General features: G+C 38.7%; 1 protein-coding gene across 3 annotated transcripts in view; it reads left to right on the top strand.

Moving 5' to 3' along the window:
• CAB39 (calcium binding protein 39) overlaps positions 1 to 19,937 on the top strand; it is a 61,050-nt gene that overhangs the window by 32,903 nt on the left and 8,210 nt on the right. For all 3 annotated transcript variants that reach the window (XM_054039066.1, XM_054039065.1, XM_054039067.1), the window contains 4 exons: positions 10,794 to 10,958; positions 15,361 to 15,479; positions 18,436 to 18,604; positions 19,402 to 19,461. In XM_054039066.1, the coding sequence (XP_053895041.1) occupies positions 10,794 to 10,958; positions 15,361 to 15,479; positions 18,436 to 18,604; positions 19,402 to 19,461 (513 nt within the window). The remainder of the gene's footprint in view (positions 1 to 10,793; positions 10,959 to 15,360; positions 15,480 to 18,435; positions 18,605 to 19,401; positions 19,462 to 19,937) is intronic.

Below are 19,937 nucleotides of genomic sequence, written 5' to 3'. Positions count from 1 at the left end.
TACACAATTTATGTCTCCATAGTTTATTTCTGAATGTTTTATAGATTTGCAGTACATACTAGAAGACTGAAAATTAGCTAATTGGACACTAAATCTTTTGAAAAGGAAGCTGACACTATCTGTCTTGACACTTTATTTGGTTTTCGTCTACTCTGATTTCATGTGCTTGTGCCACTCTGCTGAAATGCAATCCACAAACTTCTTTCAGTCAGAGGCAGCAGCTTGCTGATGTTGATAGTTATTGGAGGGGGTGAGAAGGGCGGGGAGGAAAGAGTCTCTTCAGAAGATAGAAAATTGTTAACTCATGACTTTAAAATTTAGACTAATCCTTGTACATCACAATGTGCTATTAATAGTTTCCCCTTGTCCATGTATGTTCAGAACAGTAGATAAAGGATTTTACTTCCGTTACTGTTTGGATGAGGAGAGAACTTTTTCCATATGTTTGGTTCCATGTTCAAACAGTTCCTCTAATATAAATTGGACTTAACTCTGAACTAGAACATTAATTTGTATTTTATTTTCATCTATTCCTCCTCTTTGGTTTGCCTCAGCATTTATTTTTATACTGCCAATTTATTTGGTTTGTGGCACACATGATTGCTGTTGTGAAGGTAAATATTTATTCATGCAATAAACTTGTTAGACTTGCTCTTCCCTACTTCTGACTTTGTATCAATCTACTCTATGGCTCCAGTCTTGGCCCTCCCGCTTGCCTTGACTCGTCATTTGGGAACGGTTTGTCTAGCTTGTTGATTAAGAGGTAATATATTTTATTGGACCAACTTCTATTGGTGAGAGAGACAAGCTTTCGATCTTACATAGAGCTCTTCTGATTGAGTTCGAAAGCTTGTTTCCCCCACCAACCGAAGTTGGTCCAATAAAAGATATTACCCCACCCACCTTGTGTCTCCAATATCCTGGGACCAACACCGCTACTACACTGCATATGTAGTCCGTATCACAGAAGAGGGAGGGGGAATGTAACTTCCTATCGAAGACCTTAAAATCAAAACCTTCCCTTCTTCAGCTAATGACTCCTTAAAATGGCCTGTACTGTATATATGTACAATGTAGGATGCTGTTGTATTGTATTCTGATTTTCAGAGTGAAATATAATTGACTACAAGTCATAAATAAAGCTTTTATTGTAATTTCATTCAGTGAGCTAACTTCTTACTTTCCACTGAATCACTGTGTAATGCAGATGTATAAAGTCTGTTCACAGCTGAAGGAAAATTAAAGATTAACTACTTAATTGGTTCTCTGCCTTGTATGTTTCATGGAGCTGTTGGTAAGAGGGAGAAGTTCGTTATACAAATTGTTTTAAGTAATAAGTTAGAGAGTATGCACCTACACTAAGGGAATCAGGTTCTTTAATGTTGCCTTTACAAATGGGTCTTTACTGAAAAATTGGTGTAATTTTTACCTTAAAATATAGATTAATAATGCTGATCCAGATTGGTGGTAGTAATTGGATATTGTGCAGAAATGCATACATTTTAGTAATATTTCCAAAGCACGCATTTATAATACTATAATATTAAGAACCTAAAATAAAATATTAAGTAACCTCAGTATTTTCTACCAGTTGGATGCTGCTGTGTAGAACGCGTTCTTTTGAGAGAACCAGTAGTAAATGCAGATCCACAGCTACAGCTCGTTAGCATTTGTGATGATTTTATAGCATAGATGTGCAAAGACAATGTATTGGTCCTTCGCTTAGATATTTAACATGTTTTGAAAATTCTAAGGTTTGTTTTTAGGGTTTTTTGGGGGGGTTTTGTTTGTTTTTTTGGCCATGTCTTATCTCAAAAACAGCTTCTCCTAAAGACTTCGAATGAGGCTTATTCAAAAGGTTTCTGCAAGCTCTGAGAGCGTGGAAAACTATTTTAAGTCATGGAAAGGCCTATTTGGGAAGTTATTCACTTGTGTATATTAACATCAGAGTGGCTTGTCAAGAATTCCATAGGCTTTTTAAAAGGTATTAAATGTTTGGTGGAAACACAAGCTTCTTTCTTGTAGTGTGTAATAGCTTAAATCTCTAGTCCTCTTCCTTGCAAGAGAGCCTTCAAGTATACCTGATTGCTAGGAAGGTCCTCTCACGTTTTTTCCCAAAGGAGGAGGAAAAAAATGAGAGCCCCAGTCATTCTTATCACCGGCAGTCTTGCCCAAAATGGCACCCACTAGCCCTTGGTCACCCAAAGCTGTTGGTATCTCTTTTTCCTTTTCACCCTTATCCCTAAATCACCCTTAAGGAGGACAGGCACTGTTTGAATCTTCATTGTTGGTTACTCCTTTCTGATACGTGGACTTGGCTTCAGTGGCTGTGCCAGCAGTGGTCTCAGGAGAAACTGTCAATACCCTCCTCTTGATAGCTAGCGCAGCTTCTCTCCCTCCTTCCTGCCATTGTACATTCACCCCTCAAAAAAAAAATGAAATCCCCACTGAGCGGGATTTTTCCTGAAGACATTTCTGCATGTTTAAAGGACTATAAGAAATGTACTTATCCCATTCCACAATTTAGACCTGATCCACACCAACCCCCCACTTCGAACTAAGATACGCAACTTCAGCTACGTGAATAACATAGCTGAAGTCGAAGTACCTTAGTTCGAACTTACCGCGGGTCCAGATGCGGCAGGCAGGCTCCCCCGTCGATGCCGCGTACTCCTCTCGCCAAGCAGGAGTACCAGCGTCGACGGCGAGCACTTCCGGGATCAATTTATCACGTCTAGACAAGACGCGATAAATCAATTCCAGAAGATCGATTGCTTACCGCCAGACCGGGAGGTAAGTATAGACCTACCCTCTGAGTTGAGTGGGAGATGCAACAGCTCTCTCCTATCTTCCTGTCATTGGGCCTGGTGTGCCCAGCCTTATTTTCTAACAGCAATCTAGTCTCAGTAGGGGGCTTGAAATTTTTTTCCACTTTCTTCCCCCTAAAATTACATCCCCTTCAATGTAAAGGAATAAAATGGTTGTGTATTGTTTATTGTGTGCTATATTTATTTGGAATATTCAGTTGTCACCTGTAGAGTTAATGTCCAGTCTATATTTCTTGTTGCCATACTAAGGTCACATTGCAAATACTGTGAAATTTTTATCAATAGGGAGACAGCTGGGATTTGGAACAAGAATCAAAGGGAATCTGAGGCAGTATAAAAGAGCTAACTGAAGAGCTAAAACCAATATGGAGACCTTATGGTTCACAGGAGTCCCTGCTTTTTGCCTATTTCAAAACTAGATTGTCTTTCTCTTTAATTGTACATTGGTTTTGCTGACTTTTAGGCTTCTCTACAGCTTTATAGGCCACGAAAAGGAACCCTCTTAACAGACTGCTTATTAGATAAATAGTGTTCTGAAAGCAATAATTCCCCCCTTTATATTAATGTATTATTTTATTATTTCATGTACTACCAATCATACAAGTGTAATTAAACCTGGAGTGTACATGAACATCATTGGCCCAGATCAGGTAATCATTATGCATTGGTGTGCTTATGAAGCATTGTGCTTGTTGAAGACCCTACGGGCAAACCGTGTGTACAAATAATTAGATTGTAACTGGTTTTGTACAATGTTCATTTTTTAGTAATTTGTCAGCAAGCTAATGCTAGTTCAACATGCTTAAAACAGTAATTGTCCTACAAAATATCCCTCCTACTTGTAAGTAGGGCAGTGAGCTTTTATAAAATCATGTTGTTGTGTTTGTATTTAGTTATGTGGCTCAAAGGATAGCTCAGTGGTTTGAGCATTGGCCTGCTAAACCCAGGATTGTGAGTTCAATCCTTGAGGGGGCCACTTAGGGATCTGGGGCAGAATCAGTACTTGGTCCTGCTAGTGAAGCAGGGGGCTGGACTCTATGACCTTTCGGGGTCCCTTCCAGTTCTATGAGAGAGGTATATTTCCATATATTCCATAATAGGCAGTTTTTCCTCAGGATTTAGATTTTTCTAATTAAAATGTAGCCTAAATCATCAGGTTTAATATTTTTAAAAATAATTTAATTCTGAAACCCTTTGTTCTGTTTTTCAGAAGGAACAAAACCCACAAAACCTTCTCCACCTCGTTTTTTAAATGTCAAACTGGTTGGTCTTAGAATGTCATGTAAAGCCTTGTAGGCTACTCTGTTTTTATTGTAGCCACTAACGATTTGTGTAAAGAGACTCTCACTACTCTGGAGAGCAAGCATACCCTGGAAAGATAATGATGAATGAAAACAAATCCTCTCTGCAACTACCATCTTCAGAGGTCTTGTGCCTGGGAAGCAGGAGGGTCCATTATGTCTCTGAGTGTAGTGAAAAACGTTATTAATCTCAATGTTTTTGTGGCATCTGTACCTTGAGTCGAAGGCTGTCTCACTAAGCATGCACCAGCCTCAGGCATCCCAGAACATTCCAGCTAATTATTTTCTGTTCACTGTCAGTGAAGAAGCTATCTACAGGAGATATCTAATGATTCTAATTGACACAATTTTATTGGTTGTAGCTTCTGTGACGCTGGCTGACCAGGTCATGCTAAAGTATATTCAGGTCAATTCGCTTGTGTAGATCAAAGTAATGGTTACATGTATGAGTATGGTATTGGGCAGGGGGTTTCAAACTGGGTGTCGGGAGGGGAATTGAACTCAGAGGCTTGCTTTGTGAAATGGGTCGCCAGTGCAAAAAGTTTGGGTGTTTAAACTTAATGAAAACTAATGGAACATTCTTTGCATTGTTTTCACTTCTCTGTTCTTGTCATAATGTAATAGCTAACATTTACATTGTAAATACCCCTGTAACTAAATAACTCATCAGACATCAAAGAAGCCTTGGGAATGCTAATGAAGGCCTTTATCGGAAAAGGTGCAAATTCCAAAGAAAATGGGCATTGTGGTGGGGACCTGAGGTCAAAGACTCAAAGTGCATTCCACACTCATCAAAGGAAAAGCCCATGTGGGCAGAGAGACTGTCAGTTTGCTTTCTGTGTAAAGATACTGTAAATATGGATTCAAAGAAAGATCCTTTATATCTGGACTGTTTGGATTCCAGTAGGGCAGAATATGTGAACGAGAAGATGGAGATTCCCAGATTATTCTGGGTGACCCAGAAAGACTTTGGGAAACTGGCAGTTTTACATCTCTGCCATCATATGAAGTTACAAACTATGATTTATCTGTTATATTTTACCTGCTTTAACCTCTCATTAACTCTTTTCTTTGCTAATAAATCTTAAGTTAGTTTATTATAGATTTGGTTGCCAGCATTGTCTTTGGTGTAAGATCTGGGATAAGTGACTAGTCCCTTGGGAGAAACCTGATGTGGTGTGATTTTTTTGTTTTAATAACCTTTTATCACAAAGTTCAGTTTGTCTGTGTCAAGGTTCCTTCCCCACTCTAAACTCTAGGGTACAGATGTGGGGACCTGCATGAGAAGCTCTAAGCTTAACTACCATCTTAGATCTGGTTTTGCTGCCACCACCCAAATTATTTATGAGTCATTTGGGAAACTTTGTTTCTCCCTCCCAAGTACTATAACTGTTCCCTGGGTAGCCTTGAGAGACTTCTCCACCAATTTCCTGGTGAACACCAAGCCAAACCCTTGGATCTTAAAACAAGGAGAAATTACCCAATCCCCCTCCTTTTCCTCACCAATTCCTGATGAGTCCAGATCCAACCCTCTTGGATCTTAAAACAAGGAAAAATCAATCAGGTTTTTAAAAAGAAGGTTTTTAATTAAAGAAAGAAAGGTAAAAATCATCTCTGTAAAATCAGGATGGAAAATAACTTTACAGGGTAATCAGATATAAAGAGGCCAGAGGAACCCCCTCTAGCCTTAGGTTCAAAGTTACAGCAAACAGGTAAACCCTCTAGCAAAAGGAACATTTACAATTTGAGAAAACAAAGATAAAACTAACATGCCTTGCCTGGCTTTTACTTACAGGTTTGAAATATGAGAGACTTGTTCAGAAAGATTTGGAGAGCATGGATTAATGTCTGGTCCCTCTTAGTCCCAAGAGCGAACAACCCCCAAAACAAAGAGCACCAAAAAAACCCTTCTTCCCACCAAGATTTGAAAGTATCTTGTCCCCTTATTGGTCCTTTGGGTCAGGTGTCAGCCAGGTTACCTGAGCTGCTTAACCCTTTACAGGTAAAAGGATTTTGGTGTCTCTGGCCAGTAGGGATTTTATAGTATTGTACACAGGAGGGCTGTTACCCCTCCCTTTATAGTTAGGACAGTCTGGGTGGCAAAAAGGACTGTAGGACTGTCTGTGGCTCCGTGGTAAGACTGGTATAGTGATCCAGGAGTTCACATTGGATACTGGCTTGGTGAAATTTAATTACAGAACATACCATCAGTTTGTGGTTTCTACTCTTTTTTCCTGACAGCCCTGCGATAGGCACTCATAGTAATGAGCCACTCCAGACCGCGTGACAGGTTCTGTTCAGGGATCCTTTAGTATCCTTTATCCAGACTTTAGTCAGTCCCAGTGTTCAGTTTCTGTTTTGATAATTTGTCACAAACACCAGTAGTGCATACTGATATGACCCTGAGCAAGCTGTATCAAACTTGAGTTGCTGTGTCTAGGGCTTGTGATAGACTAGGCTAAATGTTTGTGTCTGCAGCAGGCAGATAGATTTACATAGGAACCCCATCATAAATGGCACAAAATACTCAAAATACTTCAGCTGCATCTACATCTTCTCAGCTATCTGTGTCCTCCAAGCCACAGTTTTGATGTCTGGGTAAAGAGTTTCAGTCATCCAATCAATAAGGTTTTACAGCTGCAACACCTTACCCCCCTTCGTCCTTTTAGATGCCACCTCTCTTATTTTTAGGCTGCATGGAAGAACATAACATTGGACAAATAGGTTTGGGAAGCCATAACATCTGGTTATGCTGTCCATTTCAAATCTGTCCCTTCTACCCATTCTCCCTCCCCGTCCCTTTTCAGGGACCCCTTTCATGATCAATAGGAGAAATAGAACCAGTTCCTGTACAGCACAGGGGAAGGGGATTCTATTCACTCAAAAAGAATAGAGGGTGGAGGCCAATTTTAGACCTCAGATGTCTAAATAAATATGTATTTATAGAGAGCAATCATATCTCCCCTCAGCCTTCTTTTAGTTAGGCTGAACAGGCCAAACTCTGAGTCACCTGCCATAAGGTAGGTTTTTTCCTAGTAGCCCTTCTCTGCACCTGTTCCGGTTTGAATTCATCTTTCTTAAACATGGGAGACCAGAACTTCCCACTGTATTCTAGATGAGGTCTCACCAGTGCCTTGTATAGTGGTACTAACACTTTTCGGTCTCTACTGGAAATACCTCCCCTGATGCATCCTGGGACTGCATTAGCCTTTTTCACAGCCACATCACATGGCAGCTCGGTCATCCTATGATTAACACCAATGTACCCAGGTCTTTCTCATCTACTGTCACTGATGTGTCCCCAGCTTATAGCAGAAATTCTTGTTGTTAGTGAAAATAGGAGGGTCATGCAGGGTAGGGACTATCAAATTTCATTCCATTTCTATTACTCCAGTTTACAAGGTCGTGCAGATCATCTTGTATGATAGTTTGGTCCTCCTCCGTATTGGCAATACCTCCCAACTTTGTGTCATCCGCAAATTTTATTAGCACACTCCCAAATTTTGTGCCAAGTTCAGTAATAAAAACGTTTAATAAGATTGGTCCCAAGACTGATCCTCAGGAACTCCACTGGTAACCGCCCTCCAGCCTACAGTTCACCTCTCAGTATGACCCGTTGTCGTCTCCTCTCTAACCAGTTTATCTACCTTTCAGTTCTCATATTAATCCCCATCTTCTCCAATTTAACTAATAATTTCCCATGTGGAACTCTATCAGATGCCTTACTGAAATCTAGGTAGATTAGACCTGCATTTCCTTTGTCTGAAAAAATCAGTTTACTAGAGAGTTGTACTGCTTTAAATATGTCTGTTTCTCTATAGATATAATTCTGGTGATACAAAAGCTGTCTGTAAGACTGTCCCTAATTTTCCCTCACTCCCTAAAACAAACAGCTCCAGTCTGCAAGCAAATGCAATCATGTTTTCTCTCTGATTGGTGAGCAGCAAGGTCTAGAATTTGTTGGTCTGACTGACTTAAGATCATCATTAAGTATACCATAACCTAGGGAAAGGCTCTCCTTAGAACACCGAGAAGTACATTGTAGTACATTGATGAAGAGGTAACTCATCTTGTGCAGTAACTGGAGTTCAATGTGTGTCCCCCTGTGCATGCTCTACTTCAGGTGCGTCAGCACCCTGCACTTTTGATCAGAGATTTTTGGTAGCAGCGTCTGTTTGGCCTGCACATGTCCCCACACATCTTTGTGCACCGCACCAAGGCTGTATAGGGCTGCGCAGGTGAACTGGCCTCAGCTCCTCCACCGCAAAGTCCCACAAGGGAGACACTGAAGCAGAGCAGAAGGAGAGCAGGTAGTGGAGCACCCACAGAGACATGAATATCAAAGAAGTCCAGTTACTGCAGAGGTAAGTAACTGCTCCTTTGAGTAGTGTCACTGTGGGTGCTTCATATCGGGTGACTCCCGAGCAGTACCCACCTAAGGAGGTGGAAGGTTCAGAGCAGTGTTCAGCAGAGCAGTGTTCAGAAGAGAGAACTGCATTGCCTGCAGCAGCATCTGATCTTGCCACAGCTACCAACACATAACTAGCAAAAGCATGAACAGAGGACCGAATTGGCACTCTACAGATGTCTGTAATTGATATTCCCTTAAGTAAGGTTATAGATGCAGACAGTGCTATTGTAGAATGCTATTACTCTCAAACCCCAAGTTCTGTTGTAATCTATCTAAATACAACTGGACATGCCCTATAACCTTTTGTTTCAAAATTACTGAACCCTTGTTTCTGTCTGCAATGGATACAAATAGTCTAGGAGAGCTTCTAAATGGGTTGTTCCTATCTAGGCAAAAGGCTAATGCCCTCTTGACATCTAGGGAATAGAACATGGCTTCTTGACTAGTCCAATGTTGGTTTTTTTGGGGGGTGGGCAAAGAAAAGAACATGAAATTCTGGGGACACCTTAGCTAAAAATCTTGGATAGGCCCACAGCGACACTTACTCTGTGGTGAATACTACAAATGCAGGGGTCTGACATTAAAGCCCCCAATTCTCCACTTCTAGCTTCCAGTTCTCCAACCCTTTGGGTAGAAGTGATGCCTATCCAGAAGGCTATCTTCATTGATAAATCTATTAAAGACCATGTAGCTAGTGGCTCAAAAGGAAGTTTCATAAGGCAATTAAGGACTAGGTTCAGGTCCCAGCTAGGAGTAGGGTCTCTGATCTATGGGAAGTGATTTGACAAACCTCTTAGGAATCTTGCCATAGTTGGGCGAGAGAAGAGTGGAAAAACCTCATACGGGTGTGAAGAGCTGTTATTGCCACTAAGTGAACCCTAATGAAATTCGTAGAAAGACCCAATGTTTTCAATTCCAATAGGTAACCCAATACCATAGGAAGAGGAGAGTGAGTCAGCAAAATCTGGTAACTGCTACACCAAAGATGATAATGTTTGCATTTCAGGAGATATTTCTTGTAGATTCTTTTCTACTGTTTCATAAAACGTGTTGTACCTCTGACAAACAAGATATCTCTAGTCCTGACAACTGTTGAGGAACCATGCTTGGAGCCTGAGAATATGTAGGTTGGGGTGACATATTCTACTGGCATCTTGAATCAGTAAAAGAGGACTGATCAGAAGACGTCACAGAGGGCGAGAAGAGAATCCGATTAGATAGGATACCAAACTCGTCCTGGCCATGTTGGTGCAATCAGTAGTACTCTGGCCAATTCTTGTTTGATCTTGTTGAGAACCTTTAACAGTAATGGTGTCAGTGGATACACATACAAAAGACCCTTCATCCATGAGATGAGAAAAGCAACTCCTAGGGATTGGGGTCAAGACCCCCTCTTGAACAATACCTGATGCATTTTGGTCAGGTCCTTCCATCACTTGAGTGACTGTAGAACCCACTGGAGAACAGACGGTAACCTGCCTACCCTACCTTTGCTAAGTTTGAAAACGGTTCAAAGCTATCCTTGTAGACCTCAGAGATGCAATCTGGCATGCTGTACTGCAAAGACACAAGCTGACATGTGTCCCAGCAGTTTAAGACATCTCTGTTACTTGAGGACTGCCCTGAATATTGGTGATGAGATTTGCTAGTGCAAGAAATCTGCTGGAAGGAAAGCACTCTGCTTCTTCAGACTCTCATCAACAGAAATGGACATGTTCTTTTCCTATTGACTGGAATGGAAGCCTAACAGCATAAAGGAGACTCGATAGGCACACAGTTTATAGAAATGTATTTACCTGAGCAATTTATCTACCTGAGCAATTTATTAGTGATGGGAATGTTTCCAGGTAACGTTTTCTGGATTAATCACATGTACAAATCCATTTTACAGATTGGGAACAATTTTGCTCTTCCTTATCTTCTCAATATTATTACTGAAATGGTTTCTGTAAGTGAAAGGTTGAGAGGATGAGGAAAGGGAAGATGTTTTCATTGTAGATAACATAATTACTGTATTGTCAACTGAGTCTTTTGCATCTTGCCTCTGTGTCAGATTATACACACACACACACACACACACCCACCCACCCACCCACCCACCCATCAGGATGTTGGACAGGTGGCGATGTGATTTGTTTTTTTTAATGAAAGTTTGCAGTTGATCAGAACAAAACGCTGTGTGGTTTACAAAGACGAGCAGAATTCTTTTAGCTTTGAAAGTCACTGTATCTACTCTTTATTTTGTTTCTTCAGGCCACTGAAGAGGTTTCGAAAAATCTGGTTGCCATGAAGGAAATATTATATGGCACAAATGAAAAAGAGCCACAAACAGAAGCTGTGGCACAGCTTGCTCAAGAACTTTACAACAGTGGTCTTCTTAGCACCCTAGTAGCTGACTTACAACTGATTGATTTTGAGGTAAGAAAATACACCTCTATCTCGATACAACGCTGTCCTCGGGAGCCAAAATATCTTACCGCGTTATAGGTGAAACCGCGTTAGCCCCGCCCCCCCGGAGCACTGCTTTACCGCATTATATCCGAATTCGTGTTGTATTGGGTCGCGTTATATCAAGGTAGCAGTGTAGTTACAAAACTTCATGAGCCACACACATGGTAAGTTGCATTCTGACCATCAGAATTCCTATTTAATTGAAGTAAGAGGTTCACTTCCTAGCTACACAATTTTTATTTTTTCAATGCTGCTAATGATAGCAATTGTATTTTAAGATTTAATTAGGAAACATTAATACGCACTACTTGGTAAATTAACCAGATGCGTGAGATTAAATTTCTGAGGCGTTTGGAAGGATAGATCACATAAAAAATGAAAAGTAGATGAATAGCTCAAATCTTTATCCCAGAACTCTAACAGAGGTGTTGCTTAATCTTTAATGTAATTTAATTGCTGTGTTCAGAGAGAGATTAAAATCCTAGATTGTATTAATGCCATAATGCCCATAGTCTTATTTAAATCCCTTTTGAGTTATTACAGTATAATACTGAGTCATCTGACTATTCTCATTAAAAAGTTTTAATGCTGCCACTAATTAGCCATTTTAAAATCTTTAATACTCTTCTCCTTATAGGAAACAAAAGTATATTGTTTTACATTCTCCCTAATAATTTTTCTGTTTAGACAGGAAAGTCAGATTTTATTGATCACTCCAAAATATGAACATTAATTTTATCTTTCTGTAAGTTTTCATTTGTTGCTCAACAGTATTTATTTGAGTACTTCATACACAGTAATTAATGTCTTCACAACACCACTCTGAGGTGTGGAAGTATTATCATCATCCTCATTTTATGGCTAGGGAACTGGGGCACAGTCCGAGTTAGGGCTTGTCTATGTGGTAGCGCAGTGTGGACTATGGGATGTGAATTGTAGAGTGCACAAATGTGTTGTGCTCTGACTGCTCCATGTAGACCCTTCTGGTGACACACCCACGTCCCTCTGCTATGTAGACAAGCCCATAGTAACTTTCCTACAAGTTGCATAAGAAGTCTACGGCAGAGCTAGAAACAGAGCCCAGAATTCTGTGTCTTGACTAGGCTATCCTGCTAATTAAGGTTGCTATAAAATTGCACTCTTCATAAAAAAGTTGGCCATGAAGCAAACACAACAGTCTAAAGGGATGTTGTAGTGTTACATTCCAGAATTAAGTTAACTTTCTTCCCCAACCCCCCAGAATATTGTTTGATTCTGTTACCATTTGGTCCTTTATAGCTGGCATACACTGAATTTCCTATAAGGTACGTTCCAGAGTAGATTAATCTAGAGACAAAACTGAACATGTCCTACAGAAACCTGAACCCGAGTTTTCAAGCTATAAGAGTCTTAAAAAGGGTTTTGAAAATAAAAACCGATGGAAATTTTTTTTCTCACCACATACATGTCTTTGAATTTCCTTGGGTTTTTGTTATATAGAGTGAAAGCAATTGAGATGGTCCCTGCTTATTGAGGATAAGATGCTGAGAAATTAAATCTGGATTTTGCTGACTTTCAAGATCTTTATCAGTCCAGTTTTTAATCTTTCTGGTTATTTGGGAAGCATTCTTCTGGTGATGGAAAATGGTGGTGGACAAATTGATTTTATTAGATCTATAATGGCATGGAATTGCGTAGGATTGTTCAGACTGAAATGTACAGCTACCTTTGATACAGAAGGGGCTGCTGATTGTTGGTAATAGCCTCCTATTTTTGGACACTCAACTGCTCTGTTACCTGAGAAGGATGTGGCTTTTCCTTGCTGAGATGAATATTAGCGAGACAAGGTGGGTGAGGTAATACCTGTTATTGGACCAACTTTTGTTGGTGAGAGAGACAAGCTTTCCAGAGCTCTTTTTCAGGTCATGTTAAGAGCCATTCATCTTGGACTAAAGCAATGCTCTTTAATGCAGAATGTGGCAATTTGCTTACCTAATGTTGTGGGCTGATGTCAGCACACCTGTGCACCACACCTGCACTAACTTCCCATCAGTTACTGAGCACAATTCAAGATCTTGGTTTTAATCTTTTAAGCCCTGTGTGGCTTGGACCTTACTATTTTTTGAGACAACTATGTCCGGAGCTGAAAATAGATGAGATGCTTTTGCTGATGTTTCTTTGCTCCTTCTAGTGGTATGACAGAACCTGAAGTCGTTTGTGCATGGATCAGTGCACATTTTTGACTAAGTATTTGTTTGACTATGGATCGTTCCTGAGGGAGTTATCTTTATAAATTGGGATGATAGAGAGGGATTTTTTTTCTGACTGTTGTACTCTGTCTACAATCGATTTGAATCTAAATACCACGGTGATGGGCCCCCTAACGTAAATGAAATTATTTTAGATCCTCATTAAGAAATTGCCCTGAAACATCCAATCCTTACTCTAATATTAACATTTGTTTGGAATTGTGTCTATATGTAGAAACATTTTTTTCATGTAAGGCAATCAACAAAACTGTTCAAAGAGCAATAACTTGTCAATCAGTTTCCTGCTGACTTGTAATAAAGTACCTTTCAGTGGGAGTAATTGCAGCCTTTGAAAAGTTTAAAAAAAAAGAGAGAAACACAAAACAAAAAACCTTTTTGCATCAGGGAGGTAGAATCAGACAATGCTGGCACACTTTTACACTTCACCTCTGAGAATCATGACTGTTGGCATGAGAATTTGTATGTGTCCTTGTTAAATAGACTATTACATCACTTGGAAGTAATAGATGCTTCTAACAATAACTAGATTTGGAATTACTGTGTACCACCACCAGCTCAATTATATGAATAAAGAGGGGGAGCTGTTGCTGTCGGTAAATAGGGGGAATAATGAGATCCTGGGCAAAATTGTCAGTGTTAGTGGATGAGACTTGATGGCTATATTTCTCAAAACACTGCTCTACTCATTACCAGAACAAAGGGTTCTGATGCTGCTTTGGGCAGGCTTTCAATAGAATTATAAATCAGAAAACAAGCATTTACAAAACAAACTAACACTTATATCCTGACAACAATACTGCAGCAAACTCTCCATGCTAATTAACAAACAAAAATGTCATTTTTTAAAGACTATGATCTTCCTAGGATTTTCTAAAAAATTGTTTTATTTTTTACTCATGCAGCATCCATTGTCACAGCGTCAGGAGTCCAATACTATAATTAATACAAATCTAAAATAATAAGCTATCGTTCTGTCATATTTGTTGGAAGTCTCCATAAAGTGTAAAGTCTATTTCTTTACCTTAAAACTTGCTACACACTGATTCAGATGGTGCCAGAATAAGTTCATTCCACAAACAAGGTTCATCAATAATAATGGTTTGCTTCTGGTCTCAGATTATAAACTTCAAATAACCATGATTAAGAGTTTCTTAACAGATCTTTACTGCCAGGTCAGGACCTGTAGCTAGATCCTGTTCTGCCCAAGGTGGTAACCAGCTCCTTGAGCTGCATATAGAAACAAATAACTTCCAAGTCCTCTTCAAGGTTAATTCCAAGTAATGTTCGCACGCACTGTTAGGCACTCCTGCTAACTGGCCCGAAGTAATGATAAACTGAGTATGATTCCAAAGATACAAGCAGTATTGGCAAATGGTAGATATATGCATCCAATATGGGGTGCATGCAGAGCTCCTGTCTTTCCAGTGCTTACAGCTATCAACCAGCTTCATTTAAGATAATCTAGGTTGAATTTGAGCATAGTGCTCTTACCCATATCCACACTTCTATCAAGTATTGAGAAAACTGGGGGACTGTGGTATCCTAGATCATATGATATGAGGAATATGCCTTTGTTATACTTACCTTTGACTTTAATTATAATTGTTGTTGTTTTCCATCATAAAATGAGAAAACACAATAAAAAAATTGTAAATTGGAGTGCAGTCTGCATGTTGTTGGTACTGCAGCCCAAGATGTGTCTCAGTTTTCCTTAGTAGAAGGACCTGAATACATGCACACTGAAAATGAGAGATGACAGAGTGGAACATTGAAATATTCCATCTTACTCAGGACTGTGGCATTGTTAAAAATAGGCATAGTATTAACATAATTTTGGTACAAAATGAATCCAGAGAAGCTCTAGGAATATCAGATAAAATATAAAAGGGTTTTATTGTTTTAAACATTATCAGTAGGTTATTCAAGCTATCCAAATGTAAGTTGATACAATGATGTATTGAATGCTGTGACAGATTTGAAATGGGTGTAGAGAAACAAAGTTTTTGGGGAATTTTTTTGTGAAATGGTCATGTTTAAGTGTATGTATATTTATATATTAACTCTTGCTATACATTCTGGTACTAAATGTTTATATGCTTAATTGGTTACGTTTTTGACAGGGCAAAAAAGATGTCGCTCAAATTTTCAACAACATTCTCAGAAGGCAAATTGGTACAAGAACTCCCACAGTGGAATACATCTGCACTCAACAAAATATATTGTTCATGTTATTAAAAGGGTATGTACAATATTTGGTGTAAATAGTTTTATATGAAGTATTGGAATGTTTTTTTCAGGTAAAAGCAGGATAGTGAGAGTGGTGAAATGTCCCTTCTTCCTTTGCAATTTGTTTAAATAATTTTGCCACAGGGCGTGTAACTTCCCTTAAAGTAACTTAAGTCAAATGGATAATTTAAGCAATAGAATATCAAAATATGAATCCTTTAATGTGAAGGGTGACAGGGTGAGAATTGAAAACTAATACTGCGCTAAAAACATTCTTGTTGGGGTAATGTAATGTTCCTTTTCACTGAACTTACTTCATTGTCCAGAATTTAAACTGTTATTCCTGATCTTAGTTATTTACCGAGTGTTCGAATGATTGTTCTAACCTCTGGCTAAATGAACTTGCTGTCCCATCCTCTGAGTTACTGTGCAGCTCCTGCTTCATAGTTATTGGGTAATACAACTACAGAGACATCAAGAAGCTCCAACTTTTCTAGATATGATTGTGTATTCACTGCATGCTAGATTGCTGTTTCCACCTCTATTCTTGTATTACCTGTGTTGTTACATCAGAGAATCATGCCATATCAATTATGCTGTAGCAAGTCTGCAGCTGCATACCAAAATTCGTGAAAACAAATGTAAGTAAAAAGCCTTTTGTTTTTTAAATTAGGGAACAAACATCCCCCCAACCTCAAAATGGACTGTTACATTTCTATTATTCTGTGCCATGAATAACAGAAAATATTAGAGGTTGCAATCCAATTTTATCATTTTGGGGTGGGAAAGTTCACTAATGTCTTGTTAACATTTTAAAAATGGTTTTATGCATTTCAAACACTAATTTTATATCAGTAGCTGTAGCATGTATACTGATGGATATTGTTCAAATAAGCTGTCATACATCATGATGTACAGTATACTCCTGATTATCCAAATAGACTGAGGGACACTGATTTTATTTGGATAATTGGGAGTTCGGATAATCAGGATAGCAGGAACCGTTCAGCCATTGAGCAGTGGGGTTCCCTCCTCCACAACGGGGGGCTCGTCTTGCTCCTCACAGTACTGGCCAGAGGTCTCTGCTCTATTTTACAAATCTCCACGTTAGCCGAATCCCTTCCTTGTTCCCCATCATGAGATACGTGCTGCAGACGGCACGTATCTCGTGCTCAGGGACAAGAAAGGGATTTGGATAATGAGGTTTGGGTCAATGGGGGTATACTGTAGTTGTACTCAAATGCTACAGTGATTGGCATGGTATAAGATTCTATAGAAATTATAAAGAATTAGATTAAATAGTTAATTCCTTGGAATAGCTGTTTGCCACATCATGACGACAGTAATAAGATGTTAAAATAACAGGTTTTGTTTTCTGGATGTTTAAACAAAAGATCTGCTCTTTAGTTTTTCCTCAAAGTTTTTGCATTACATAGGTCTGGTCTATACTACCCGCCTGAATCGGCGGGTAGAAATCGACCTCTCGGGGATCGATTTATCGCGTCCCATCGGAAATATTGGTGTAAATTCAGCACGTAGCTGAATTTGCGTATCTTAAATCGACTCCCCGCTGTAGTGTAGATGTACCCATAGTAATTAGAGATGTTGCCAAGTCTGAAACCTACCAAATGTGTGGTATCATGCTTATGTCACATTGTCTCTTCATTCTTTTTATCTGTGCCACTTGTCTGAGCCAGCAGAGTATTGATACATATAGAAAAATTGTTTTACAACAAGAGCAGGAACTTGCACATTTTAATCCCTGGCTTCCTCATGAACACTAAGAACCCCCTAGCAGTCTAGAGGAGCAACAAAATGTATCTTTGCAATTGTAAAGAAATCCAGTGTTCCACAGAGTACTTTTAATTTTTCCTATTCTACAGTCTCATTTTGACAGAACCCAAGATATCTGAAAAATTCAAAGGGCAAGATTATTATTAACCATCGTATAATATAAAAGTAAGAACAAATGAATGATACTAAATTCTTATATGTGCTTTCTCAAAGTGCTTTACAAAGGAAGGCATAGAAACTGAGGCACAGAGAGGTGAAATAACTTCCCCAAACTGTCAGACTGGTCAGTGGCAGAATCTTCTCCTAACTTCAAGTCCAGGATCGTGTTCAGTGGACCACGTTGCTGATATTTAGGACAGCATAACCTAGGACAGCCACCATGAAACATTTTTGTGTGTGCATGAATAAAAATGTTTGAAATAGATGTTGGTTTTAATTTATAGAAGTACTTACTGATCTGTTGTATGTCTTATATATGATGCATCTGGTATAGCCACATTTACATAATTTTAAGATATTACGGTGAATGTGAACCAACCATTAGGATCTAGGCTTTGAAAAGGTATATGATTTGCCAGAATCCTGTTGATTTAAATATGTGGAGCTACAAGAGACCCATAGATTTCAGGTGACGTTACTTTCAAATTTTGACCGTGTACTTGCAGTGTAAATGCTTATTCTTTTGACCATGTGGAACAGTCTGTTTGTTCACTTATGAAGTTTACCTAAAAAGTCATACTCAGTATTCCATATAAAATGAACAAGTTTGGCAGTATACTGGGAGTTGTGAATTGTCCATACCACTAGAGGGCAAACTTCTGCTGTCCCAACCTGCAGAGCACCTACTGCACATTTAGAAAAGCCTGCTATGAGTCACGTTCCACCTGCAGTTATGAGAAGAGGGCATTGATTTTGAGTCTGAACATAAAGTTATGTTTCTTATGCTCCCATTGTATACAAGTGATTCATACAAGCAACAGATTGATCATCTGATTTTGGTAATATTTCGTAGAACATCTGAAAGTGGAACTTAATATGCAGATAAATGCCTTTTAATTATTGAAATGTTTAAGTTGACTTGATAACATAATATAGCGTATAGTTAATTATATATAAAGTTGCAGTACTACAGTACCACATTTTAAAGGTATTTATATAGACTTCTCATTTTGCAGGTACGAATCTCCAGAAATTGCTCTAAATTGTGGAATAATGTTAAGAGAATGCATTAGACATGAACCACTTGCTAAAATAATCTTGTGGTCAGAACAGTTCTATGATTTCTTCAGATATGTGGAAATGTCAACGTTTGACATTGCTTCAGATGCGTTTGCCACATTCAAGGTAACTTGCATACCATATCTAAATAGTTACAATAGCATACATTTCTCCAGCATCTCAAATATATAATCCCAAATGTCAGGTGTTAGTCACATATGGAGTCAGCATATGGAGACAGAGAACAAAGTTTGTGACACTCTCTGTAAAAGGGCTGGATCAATTGAACATTGCTTCCTTCTAAGCACATGGCAATTAAGATATTGCTTCAGATACATGTGCTATGTTCAGGGTAACATTTATTCCAGAACTAAAATTTAATATTTTACTTAGATTGTAAACTCTTCAAGGCAGGGAGGGACTGTCTTATTTGTGTAGTGCCTTGCATGATTGGTGCTGATTCATGATTGGGACATCTAGGTGCTAACACTGTACAAATAATGAATAGTGTAAGTGGACCCTTTGGTGCTGTAGGGCTCTGGTGATATAGTAGCTTATGTGTCATTCCTGTTGCAGAGAGTAGGCCTGGGTTTCCCTGTGCCCCAGTGATCCAAGCAGCTGTATCTTGGAGCTGTTGGAAGCCAACACAAGTTAAAAGAGCCTTCAAGTTGCTCTGATTTCTCTATGAGAACCAGTACAGCATATAGCAGACCCCTTCCTAAGTTATGCTATGAGTTTTCATAGCCACAATCAAGAATCCACACCAATATTCCAACTTTTTTTCTTTATTTCCATAGTATATCAAAATCCTTCATTGGATTAATTAGACTCTTCAGAGGCATCCAGAATGAATATTTATTATTTTAATAAATACTTTTTTTTTTAATCTGAAAATATTGCTTAAACATGACATACTTTTTCAGGATTTACTTACGAGACACAAGTTGCTGAGTGCAGAATTTTTGGAACAGCATTATGATAGGGTGAGTAATATAATTCCTCAGAACTTTTTGATGATTGATACAGAATAATTTTCATTTGACTGAAAAAGTTAAATACTTTTTCATTCTTTGTATCGTATTGCTTGGATTCTTAGTTAAGAATTACCAAGGACAGTTTATATATTGCATTAATCAAAGTTAGGTTTGCATATTTTTGTACCATAGTGTTTTTAAAATAGAAATTTGTTTTAAAATTCTCAGCATTTCAACATCAAAAACTTAAACTGAGATTTTGAAAAGATGAAAATCTAGCTTTGTGAAAATGCATTTTCCACTAGAGGGAACCTTTTCCCATTTTTTCTGTTGTCTATATGAGGCCTTAGTCACAAAGGTATGTTTGATAGTTTTGCTCCATCTGCTGGCCAATTCTGATATTAATAAAAGCTTAAATCATTTCATAGTCTACAAAATTTTATTGCTTAAAGAATAACTTCCTTCATTATATGGTAGTCCAAATA

This window comes from Malaclemys terrapin, chromosome 9 (genome assembly GCF_027887155.1).
Source record: "Malaclemys terrapin pileata isolate rMalTer1 chromosome 9, rMalTer1.hap1, whole genome shotgun sequence".
NCBI lineage: Eukaryota > Metazoa > Chordata > Testudines > Emydidae > Malaclemys > Malaclemys terrapin.
The sequence above is the reverse complement of the archived record's forward strand: the minus strand, read 5'-3'. Positions and strand labels throughout refer to the sequence as shown.